We start from the raw sequence: 12,261 nt of genomic DNA, 5'->3' as shown, positions 1-12,261 counted from the left end.
TAAATGTAAAGAAAAAAATAAAGAAAGGAAAGAAAGAAAGAAAGAAAGAAAGAAAGAAAGAAAGAAAGAAAGAAAGAAAGAAAGAAAGAAAGAAAGAAAGAAAGAAAGAAAGAAAGAACACAGTCCGAGTTGCAGCCAGGCTTTTACTACCACCAATTCAGACACATCTTTTAAGTTTCCTCATCCTTTTCGATCTCACAAAGGAACAAGGTAGGGAAGTAGGATAGCTAGAAAACAGGCAAGAAATCCCAGTGACACTTAGGGGTAGAGGGGCTGTTCCAAGCTGATTTACAAGACGAAGGAACTGGACCATAAGGATCAGCAGTCCTGGTGCCAGAGGTAAAGAATTAATGAGTCTTTTCTTATACTAAAAATTACATAAGGGGAAATGAATCTTCATTCCCCCTATTCTACTCACACTCTATCCACTGGAAATCACTGGATATAGAAAATGCTTTTTAAAATAAAATGAGAAAGAAAGACTTGTGGGAATATTGAACTGTGGGCTAAGCAAAGCTTGGTTATTAAGTCACATAAGCAAGCTGAAAGAGCAATTAATATTCAGTTTGCTAAGGATAGATTAAAAAAACAAAGTTATAGCTGAAGAAATGATTTTTTTATCTTTTTCACCAAACTTTGGGAATAATTCCCTAACCATATGACATATTTGTTCTTGTTATTATTTTCTTAATTGATCTCTCCTGTTCTAGACACTAGGCCCTCTCTTTCACTAAACTCCATAAAGTCAAAGATTGTGTCTACTTTTACTTACCAACTGTATTTTGAATGGAGTTAAATTTTACTCCATGCACCTCTTCCACTGAGCGGAAGACAGACTCAGCCATTGTTACCCTACCTGCAACCCAGGTAATACAAAGGTCCCTTGGTCTTACCAAGGCCATGGAGAAGCTCCTCTAGGCAATAAACAGGAAAATACCCACTGGCCCCACCTGCATGTCCTTTCATGTCCACTAGCTCTTCTGCTTCCACGCCATGCTTGTAACTGGGAATCTTTGCGAAAGAAAGGGCCTAGGAATCTTAGGCCTAGGATCTACCCATGTAGTGAATCCCACTAAGTTGTAGTCACCAAGGAGGAATGCACAGGCTGCTTTATGTGGAGTACCCATAAAATCTATTTACTCTTTTTTAAATATTTGTACTATATTCTCAATAGGTTCAGGCTTTGAGAAATAAAAGTTATAAAATCCTTAATTCATTATCTCAAAAATTATCTTGCCACACAAGATTCTTCTTTCTCCATCCTATCTAAGACTCTTCTCCACCCCGTACAGACATGTAATCCTTAGCTCTGTGGTATTAGTGATTAGTGATTCTCTCTGCTAAGACATAATTGAGCTAGATCTTATACACGTCTGTAGTAAGATGAGAAAAAGAATACATAATTCAAGATTGTTATGGAAGTAAAAAAGTATATATTTAAAGTTCATAACACTTATTAGTTACTTCAAATGGTGAGACCACCTGTGGAATGAAATAAGTTAAAGGAAAGAAGGGAATCTTTCCATATTCCTGCCATATGATTACTTGGCCCTTTCCGATTAATGACAGTTCACTTGGGTGCCATGCAGTCCTCCCTGCCCCCTTTGTGTACACAAAGCTCTTGCTCAATCCCAGTTGTACCACTTGCATCTTATGATGTAGTGCTGTCAGGCCTGCTCAATATTATAACATGGCTGGTCTGTCCAAACCCAGTTCTTGATTGGTAATTCCAGAAGCATGGCCACTTGCTATCCCATCGTCATACACTCTGCATCGACCATGGCCCATTAGTACACCAGGGTATTTTTTCAAAAACTGTGTAACTCTCCTTTGAAGATGGTCTGACCTTGTCTCTCAGAACCCCACAAGCCTTTGTTATGATTGTCACACTGAACCCAACATATGCTCTACATGGCATATTTTCCCACTACTAAAGGCTTGATCTTTAATATTCCTTGCAGTCTTACTATAAGAGATGGTAGCCTCTATACAAGCTACCAGGTAGCCTTCAGGCTTTTCGATAGCCTATTAATCATTCTCAATTTTTTATTATCTTCTTCTAAAATGCCAACAGCACTTAGCTATAGCCATCTATATTAATTTTTCTCTTGCTGCATAACAAATTACCACAACTTTTGTAAGTTAAAACAGCGCACTTTTTTTAAAAGTTGATTTATTTATTTTGAGAGTGAGAGATCGAGCACGAGTGGGGGAGGGGTAGAGAGAGAGAAAGAATCCCAAAAAGGCCCTGGGCCATCATCACAGAGGTCAATGCAGGCTTCAACCCCTGCAGCTTCAGCAGAACCCAACAGGGAGCTTATCTTCAACTCCACCTTCCCACTCTGCCTACGTGGTATTGCAGTGATTTCCTCTACCTAGCAATGATGCCAGGCCTGAGAAGATAGCTGGTTGTCGCAGGTGGCTCTCTAATACCTCCATCAAGATACTGTCATCAGAGCCAAGAGAAGAACAGGTTTTCCATCCCCTACACAATGAAAGCAGCTCACTCTGAGTTCCCAGGCAGGGAACTGTCAGTGGGTTGAGGGAGAAGCTGATCTTTCATTCTTATTCCATGGAAATAGGCAATGCTTTACTTCCTTCTGCAGGATAGTAACAGCATGTAGGTGTTGAGTCAGCCTCCACTCCCACCTGGAGGTGGTATTATTTGAGGCTACACTTTACTTTCTTCCATCCTTGCTGTCATTGGTGTCCAATGAGAACTGAAACTCCACACCCACCTGAGAGCAACAAGAACGACGCAGTGCAAACTAGGTCCAGTCAACACTCTGGTCCTCTCCAGTGTAAGTGAGGCCACTAGGGAGCTGAGCTTCCACTCCCATTTGGTATTAACAAATCAGAATGATGTTGTTTGAGGTAGAGGTAGAAGATACTACTGGCCCTTTCTCTGTGTGAGCATGGCCCAGTGGGGAGCTGACCCTCCACCTCTACCTACCATCAATGATGTGGAATGAAGTGGTGTGAGATGGGCTAGTTGATACCTCACTCATCCACTTACACTGGCCAGCAAAGAATAGCACAGAACTGGGAAGCCCCACCCTGCAGCAACAGTGGTATAAGTCAGACCTCTGCTTGCCTCTCCTTTATGGTAGCAGGGTCTAGTGGGAGGGGAAGGGGGAGCTAAGTGTACACTGCCACTAAAAGAAAAAAGACGGTATGAATCAGCTGTCTACTTTCAGTGTGAAGGTGTCAATCAACTACTTTCAGTGTGAAGGTGTCATCAAGGCTGAGAAGGAAGCTGAACTTCCACCCCACCCATCTGCAATGAGACAACAAGGATAGAAAGTTGCACTTTTTTCAGGACGGTGTTGGCAGGGCTGAGCAAGAGGTCAAACATACACACTCACTTTGTCTTGTGTTTCACCTCAACAAAGAGACTGGCTGCTAAAAATATATATATTACATAGGATTCTGAATATTATAATAAAGTATCAAAAATATAATCCAAAATTGCTCATAACACTAAGAACCAGAAATACCATAACTTGAATGAAAAAATGTAATCAAAAGATGTCAACACTGCTATGAATCAGATTTGGGGATTATTTAACATGAATTTTAAAGCAGCCATCATAAAAATGCTTCAATGCAATTGTGGATTCTCTTTTAAAAAATGAAAACATAGACATCTCACAAAGAAATGAAAGTTATAAAATGAACTAAATGGAAATTATAGAGCTTAGAAATACAATAACAAATTTTGAACATTCACTGGATGACCTCATTAATAAAGATGACTGAAGACAGGTCGGTGAACTTGAAGACAGATCAGTAGCATTTACCCAATTGGAATAATAGAGAGCAAATACATTTCTTTAAATGATAAAAAGCCTCAGGCATCCATCAGAAAAGAACTAACATTGCATAATTGGAGTCCCAGAAGGAAATAAGAGAGTAGAGATGAGAAATGATACTAAGAAATAACTATTGGAAACTTCCCAAATTGGGAAAAACACATAAACCTGCAGATTCAAGTAGTTGAGCAGATTTCAAACAGAACAAAGCTAAAGCAATGCACACCAAGACACATCACAGCTGAATTTCTGGGTGCTAGTTATTTAGGTGTGATATTTACCCCATCATGGTACTTCTTTTTTATATACTTTTCTTTTGCATGCTAAATTTAAAAAGAAGATTTATTTTAAAAATAAAAGATTAAATAAAGAGATTTTCACACATAAAAAACTAAAAAATTAGCCATGAGAAGAATCAGACTATAATAAATTATAAAAGGTCAATGGATTATAATGGCAATATCCTGGCTATACTATAGTTTTGCGAGATGTTACTGTCTTGGGAAACTAGAAAAGGGTACACAGGATTTATCAGAGGTATCTCTCTATATTAGGGTGGAAAATGGAAGAAATTACATGAAAGAAAGAATGGATAAGATGTAAATTGGTAAATATACAGGTAAACCTAAGCAAACAGCTGCAAAATCAATAACAGTCATATACTATGGGGTTTTAACAAAACATAGAGCTTAAAAATATAAAACAAAAATGTCACACTAATTAAAAATATGAAATGGAGAAAAAGTCCTACATTCCTTTTGCTGACTGGAAGGAGATAAAGATAATAATTAACTATAGACTTTGACAATTTTTTGTGCCCCTAACAACTCGCCCTCAAAATTAACAGAATAAAAATTGGTAGATGTGTAATGAAAAATGGTTAAATCTATAATCATGGTGGAATTTTTTAGCCATAAAATCAATAGTAGAACATGACAAAGAATATGCAAATTTAAGGCACAAGATTAAAATCTTGACTTAATAAAAATACAGAAATTGTATTGCACCCAACAAATCCAGAATCCACTTTCTTTTCAAGAACAACAACAAAAGAACAAACAGTACATTTTTATAATGAAAGGATCAAAACACAAATCTCAATAAATTTCAAAAGATTGGAAAAATGCATTTGTTCTCTGCCCACAGTGTAATTAAGCCAGAAATCAATACCAAAAATATAACCAGAAATTAGTAACATATCTGAATATTTTAAAAGCACTACTAAATAACCTGGATATGTTTCCTGAACTAACTAACCTCTCTAAAAGACCGCCATGACATGCATATGCAAAAATGCTCATTGCAATGTGTTCAAAATTTCCCTGAAACAGAAACAACCTAAATTTCTATCAGTAGTAAAATGGATAAATAGGGTTTTTTTTTAATGTTTATTCATTTTTGAGACAGAAACAACACAGAGATAGAATCCCAAGCAGGTTTGGCACTGTCAGCACAGAGCCTGCTACAGGCCTTAATCTCATGAAACATGAGATTATGACCTGACCCAAAATCAAAAGTCAGATGTTTAACCAACTAAGCCACCCAGGAGCCTCAAAAATGGACAAATAAGTCTTATGGTAAATTAATACAATGCAGTACCATGCTGTTGAATGTGTTTAGAAAGCATCTTTAATACTTCCTGGTGGGCATTAATAACGTAAGTTTGTGTGGTGATGTTATGTGCGCTTTAGGCAATGCCTGTGACTCCCATGATTGTGCACAAAGTGAGCACAATTAGCAGGAAAAGAGAATGTTGGTGCTGAAACGGAGGGAAGTTCTGTTGCCCAAAATAAAATAGTGGCATAAAAGGTACCCAGAATACAGGTGATGTTAGGAGGAAGGCCTGCGAGTGGGACATGACTGGGGTATATAACGATGAAACCAAAGGCTTAACAGGAGTGACTATTTTGACAGAAATATCTTGTATGGGAAGGTTTCTATTTATAAGGTGCCAGTAAGCCTGATGATCAGGACAAAGTAAGAGATCCTAACTACCAGGTTGAGCATAAATAAGGTTGCTGATGGCAGTGACAGTCATTTGGAAGACCATGTATTAATCATATAATTTTAGCAAGGTTTCTTTAAGTAAGCCTCCTTGCACTTAAAGCCTTTAGCCTAAGGCTGGAATGGGGGTAGAGAGGAGGGAATGGGTAGTTTCACTGGATGCTTTTTCAAGAGCCCAACACTGTGTATTTTGAGAACTGAAGTAAGTGCCTTGGTTACTATCAGTAATGTCTGGACGTCTGAAGAGAATAAAAAGTGTCTTGTTGATGCCTTGTGTTGTGGTCTCAATGGTAACATGTCTAGAAGGATAGATGAGTACTACTCCCTTATAAGTGTACCACCATGGTCAGAGAATAGTATCTTCTGCAGAGGGTCCAGTGACCCTGTAAAATCTATTTGCCATTGGTTAGTGGATAGTTCCCAGGGAACTAAGCCTCATCAACTATATAGACAGTGTCACATTTTTCCACATAAGATAAATTAGTTAGTCACTATGTTACCCATGGGAGAGGAGAGGGTTAGTGGCTTTCATTCTTCTCAGGACTTTAAGGCATTAGCTTCTCCATGGCCTGATATTTCATGGGCCTACCAGTCCAAAGTTAGTGGCATCAGATCTGAGGTTGTGCCAATATGTGTCTCAGGAATTAAAACCAATTTATCTACCTGTGTATTACAATGAGTACCTGAAAACTGAAGTTTAGTATGTGGAGAATATACGTGGCCTATATTTTGTTTTTGATGATCTATGAGGCAAGAAATCCCCAAAGTTGTTTACTCCAAAGATAGAGGGGAACACCTTGGAAGAGGAATTATTATTGCTGCCATTAGTCAGACCAGATCACCATACAATTGGCAATGGCCCTAAAGTCTATAAAAATGTGAGGAAGGGGCCAAATGTTGGCCAGAACTTTGTCTAATGCTAACATAACTATGCTGACCCACAGGTCCCATCCTTGATTACGGATCTCCCATTTAGGGAATGGAATGCAGTATCTCTTCTGTAGGCTCTACCATGCATGGTGGTAGTGCTAACATCTATAAGAATACAAACTCCATTTCCTATTCATTCAATTAATCCCATTGGGGTTCTTAGGTAGACAATGGATAAGAGAAAAGGGTGACCTCTTCAGGCACTGTTGCATCTAGCACAGAACTGAAAATGTGGAAACCACTTCCTCTTACAGGTGGGATATGACAGAGGGCCCAGGTTGGCTCCATAAGTAGCATTTTCCTTTTAATAATGAGGCATCTATGGCCATGCCAAGTTTGTGGACTGTCGACTCAATGGCCACAGGAACAATAGGCAACTGGGTCAGAGAGTCACAAGCTCAGGACCTGTGAAAGGATTTATCTCAAGAAGAGTCCACTATGCAGCCAACAGTTGTCATCCCAATGGTGTGTAGGATTCAGCCAAGGAAAACAGTCTCTTGCCAAGAGCCCATGAACAATTTATGTTGACCATAGCTGATTCAAAAACTCCAGAAGGAATGTGATGAGGTTGCTGAAGGCTCTACAATGAAGTAACTTATGGGGGGACACAAATGAGAGTGCCTAATTTAGAGCAAATTAATTTTTTAATGTTTATTTATTTTTGAGAGAGAGACAGAGCACAAGCAGGGGAGGGGCAAAGAAAGAGGAAGACACAGAATCCAAAGCAGGCTCCAGGCTCTGAGCTGTTAGCACAGAGCCTGATGTGGGGCTCAAACCCATGAGCCATGAGATCATGATCTGAGCTGAAGACAGTCTTAACCAACTGAGCCACCCAGGTGCCTCTGATTTATTGCAATTTAGACAGACTCTAGAGCCTTTGGTCGTTGGATAGCCCATTCAAAGCGAGCCAATTTGTGAGTAACAGCACAATGAATCTAAATAAAAATTGTAAATGTAAAAGATGTTCCCTCTGAAACCCAAACAAACACAGTAAACGTTGAGTCTACTTTAAAGCGGTAAGTGTTAATGTCAATGAGAAGTTGGTTCCTTACTGCATCAGGTATGGATCACCCCTGAGCTAACAAGTAATGTCCAGAAATTTTACTGAAGCAACCAGGCTTGAATTTTATAGGATGCAATGGGCCAGCCCTGATTGGAGTTTGAATTTCCTTGCAGAAAGACATTATCAGCCTAATGCCACACCTGTGTTCTTGAAGTAAGTTGGATGTAGTTAAGATCTGTAAAGGAATGGGCATCGGCAAGGCTATCAAAATATCTCATGGGGAAGTGAGTGAAAATGTCATTCCTTCAAAGGTAAAGAGTTATTCATAGAACATATGAGCCAAATCTATAACAGCAAAATACTTTCCAGTTGCTGATTCCCATTAATTTTGGTAAAATTAGTAATGCAGATCTTAATGGAAGGGGTGATGGCATTAAGGTTATGGTAATTCACTCTGAAGTAAATTCATTTATGTCACGTTTGAGCACTGGCCAAACGTTATTAAAGGGAGAAATAATGGGAACAATGAGTAGGCCAGATGAGTAGGCCAGGTGAGACACCAATCCTCAGGGGTCTCACTCCATGGCTCTCAGCTTCACAAACCTCATGTCTGTGGCAGATTCTCTCATGGAACCCTTATCATGGTCTCTCTGGACCTTCTCTCCTCAGCCATATGTTTATGACTTGTTCTCAAAACTGTCAACAATTGAGGTTCATTTGAAGCTTTTGAACTTAAGTCCACAGGGCATGGTTAGCTTCTTCAGGAAATTGATTCCCATGTGCCTATTCTGAAAAGAGTAGATAAAAACCTGTGTCCCTCTGCCTAACACAGAAACTGCAAAGAAGTCCATATCCTGCCTTCTAAGAACTTCAAAATCATCTCTCTTAGAATTAAGGAATTTTTGATCTATCAAAGTCCATTCTTCTAATTTTATCATTGCTGGAGTAGGGGGGTATTCATTTATTTGTTTTTCTTTTGTTATACATATGAAGGACTGTATTTCTCAGGAAGTATCATTTGATTCTGGTTTGTGTTCATAGAATGGAAGGTAATATGCTTCCTAAGTTAAGCCCAGCAGACCTGGGTATTTTCATTCAAGGAAGAATACAATACTTATGTGTAGAATCTGAGAAAGAAAACCAATGAAACAAAATGGAAACAGATTCATAGATACAAAAGAAATTGTAGATTACCAGAGTGGGGAGAGGATAGGGGGAGGGAAGTAAGATAGGTGAGGGGATTAAGTGGTGCCAACTTCCAGTAATAAAATAAGTCACAGGGATGTAATGTACAGCATAGGTGATAATAATGTTGTAAGAACTTTCATGGTGGCAGATAGTAACTAGGCTATTGTGATCATTTCATAATGCATTAAAATTATCAAATCACTATGCTGTACACTTGAAACTAATGTAATATCGTATGTCAATTACTAGTCAGTTTCTTAAAATAAACAAGTAGCCACCTATGGCTAATGATTCCTGCAACAAAAAGATAGGGGGGAGAATGTTGATGGAAGCCAAATAGGGAGCATATTAAAATTTATACTACTCAAGACTCACATGGCACATCTCACCCTTGACTCACCTCTTCAGAACAACAAAGTAAACATCCCACTACAGTCATTCAGAATGTCAAGGGTGTGAGCACCCTTGTTTTTAAAGCCACTGATGTTAATATTCTATAAATGTGGATCATGAGGTCAATAGTCATGAAAATCTGGATGAAAATGCACTACTTACCACAGACCAGAGGTTAGTACAAACAGGGAAGGGAGGGATGCAGGGGAATCCAGGTCAATGTTTAATATCACCTAGTGTCTCCAAGAGCTGTATGCGATAATGAGAAGACTGACAAGAATGATTGTGAGGGTATGATTTTTTTTCTAACCAATATGTGTGTGAATTAGAAGTGTCTTTTATACTCTCTTTGCCTCTGAATCAGAAAAATCTAAAAATGCATGCAGCATACCACTGCCAAAGTTTCCTTACTTGGGGTTACCAATTTATCTACAAAGATCCTTATTTTCAGAAACAAAAATGTCCCTCTTCCTGGTTACTATGACAAGAATAGCGAATAGGAAAGTCCGAGGCATGATAAACTGTCATCCTTAGTTTGCCACTGAGGAAATTTAAGACTTCAAGCAAAATCCACACTGAGATGCTGTCTGTGGGTATCTCAAGATCTCTATTTTCAAGAGATATTTCCAAATCTGCATGGCAGAGAAACATTAAGAAATGCTAATAAATATGACTTATTGACACCAGAGCCTTGTTCATATACCAAAATTTGTTCATAATATAATATGAGATAGTACTGAACCAAAAATCTTAAAGTCTTAAAGGGCTATTACAAACTTATGTTTCAAAAGAAATAGAGATGCAGAATTATGCATCAAAACCTTCTTATGAATCAAAACATTCAATAATACCCATGTGGGGAATTTCCTATTGGTTGCTGAAACACGGAAAATAGAGAGTTGGACAATTATGGAATTGAGGATCTATGGCAGATAGCCAGTGGAAAATCAAATGGTACAGGGAAGGGGAAAGAACACAAGGAGGGGGAAAGGAAGCACAAAAAACAGAATCTGATAGAAAGATCAGATTCTAGCAAGAGTACAGAAGTTATGAAAAACTAATGGAGTCAGAGGAAAGTCACTTAAATATGGAGATTTTATAAACATTTGGGAATTAAAGGATAGATTCAAAATGTTATTCTTCTGGGGGGGGAATGAGTAATTATTCTGTAATAGATTCTGTTAAGTGTTCAGGAATATATCAGTTTGGGGAATTAAAAGACTTTAGCATTAAGGTCGTCCACATAGAAGATACTGGGCTTCCATGGAGCCAAGGCCACTACTATGTGATACTGGTTTAGGGCTAAGTGAATAGAGTGATATGTGACATGACTCATTACTATCAGCTTTGTCTCTCCTACCCTGAGAAACTTCACTTTTAGTCACTCACCTTTTTCCTTTAGATTTCCTAAGGGCCAACAATGAAAAACAGGACATTTACTGAGTTTATTCTGTTGGGCTTCACAAATCAACCTGAGGTCCAAGTTGTTATATTCATCTTTCTGCTCCTCACCTACGTGTTAAGTGTCCTAGGAAATCTGACTATCATCATTCTCACTCGGGTACACCCTCACCTCCAGACCCCCATGTATTTCTTCCTCCGGAATTTCTCCTTCTTAGAAATTTCCTTCACATCCATTTTTATTCCCAGATTTCTGACCAGCGTGACAACAGGAAATAAAGTCATCAGTTTTGCTGGATGCCTGATTCAATATTTTTTTGCTATATTCCTTGGGGCAACAGAGTTTTACCTCTTGGCTTCTATGTCCTATGACCGCTATGTTGCCATCTGCAAACCTCTGCATTACCTGACCATCATGAGCAACAGGGTCTGCATACAACTTGTGTTCTGCTCCTGGCTGGGAGGACTCCTAGCTATCTTACCCCCAATCATCCTGATGAGCCAGGTGGATTTCTGTGCCTCCAATGTTCTGAATCACTATTACTGTGACTATGGGCCCCTTCTGGAGCTTGCCTGCTCAGACACAAGCCTCCTAGAATTGATGGTCATCTTCTTGGCAGTTGTGACACTGGTGGTTACTCTGGTGCTGGTGACATTTTCTTATACGTACATTATCAGGACCATTCTGAGGATCCCTTCTGCCCAGCAAAGGACGAAGGCTTTTTCCACTTGTTCTTCCCACATGATTGTTATCTCCCTCTCTTATGGCAGCTGCATGTTTATGTACATTAATCCATCAGCAAAAGAAGAAGGTGCTTTCAACAAAGGAATAGCAGTGCTCATTACCTCAATTACTCCCTTGTTAAACCCCTTCATTTACAGTCTAAGAAATCAGCAAGTGAAGCAAGCATTCAAGGACACTGTCAAAAAGATTGTGAAGCTTTAAAAACAGAGTAAATTTCAATGAAAGGCATATACCCTAATTTCAAGGTATCTGCAACCTACTATGGTATAAAGGTTTATAAGCTGTTTATTTATGTAATAAGTTTACAAAAAATAAAATAACATGATAAGTGCTGTTAGAGAAAGATAAATGAGAACCCATAAAAATAAGAGAGAGAATTAACTATTTTCCAAAAATCACTTGAAATTCAAGAGGCAAAACATATTGCTTATTTAGAAGATTGGAAAGATAAGAATTTAGTGTAAGAGAGGTCAAAATCTAGGATTGGCATTTTTCTTCATCAAGGGGCCCTGGAGACTGTGCTTCAATCAAAGTCTCAATAATTTTTATTCTCTTCCCGTTTTTCATTCACTTTCGCTGTGGCCATTACAACTTTTATCCTTCCATAAAGGAAAACAAAAAGGATATGCATTTGGTCCACTTTCCTCCAAACGGAGTGAAAACCCTCAAGATTTTATCAACTTACCCATCCATTTTCTAGAAGTTATGGTTACAACAGGATTCTAGAGTCAAGGTTAAAAGTCTCCCATTTCTAGACAGTGTCTATTGTTGCTTTTCTTCATTTA

General features: G+C 38.6%; 1 protein-coding gene across 1 annotated transcript; it reads left to right on the top strand.

Moving 5' to 3' along the window:
- Positions 1–10,750: 10,750 nt before the first annotated feature.
- LOC144237201 (olfactory receptor 6C4) lies at positions 10,751–11,677 on the top strand. The gene has a single exon (XM_077770877.1). The coding sequence runs from the start codon at positions 10,751–10,753 to the stop codon at positions 11,675–11,677; it is 927 nt and encodes a 308-aa protein (XP_077627003.1).
- The last annotated feature ends 584 nt before the right edge of the window (positions 11,678–12,261 follow it).

The sequence above is a fragment of the Crocuta crocuta genome, unplaced genomic scaffold (assembly GCF_008692635.1).
Source record: "Crocuta crocuta isolate KB4526 unplaced genomic scaffold, BGI_CrCroc_1.0 scaffold1280, whole genome shotgun sequence".
NCBI lineage: Eukaryota > Metazoa > Chordata > Mammalia > Carnivora > Hyaenidae > Crocuta > Crocuta crocuta.
Note: the sequence above shows the minus strand (reverse complement) of the source record. Positions and strands in the feature narration are given on the sequence as shown.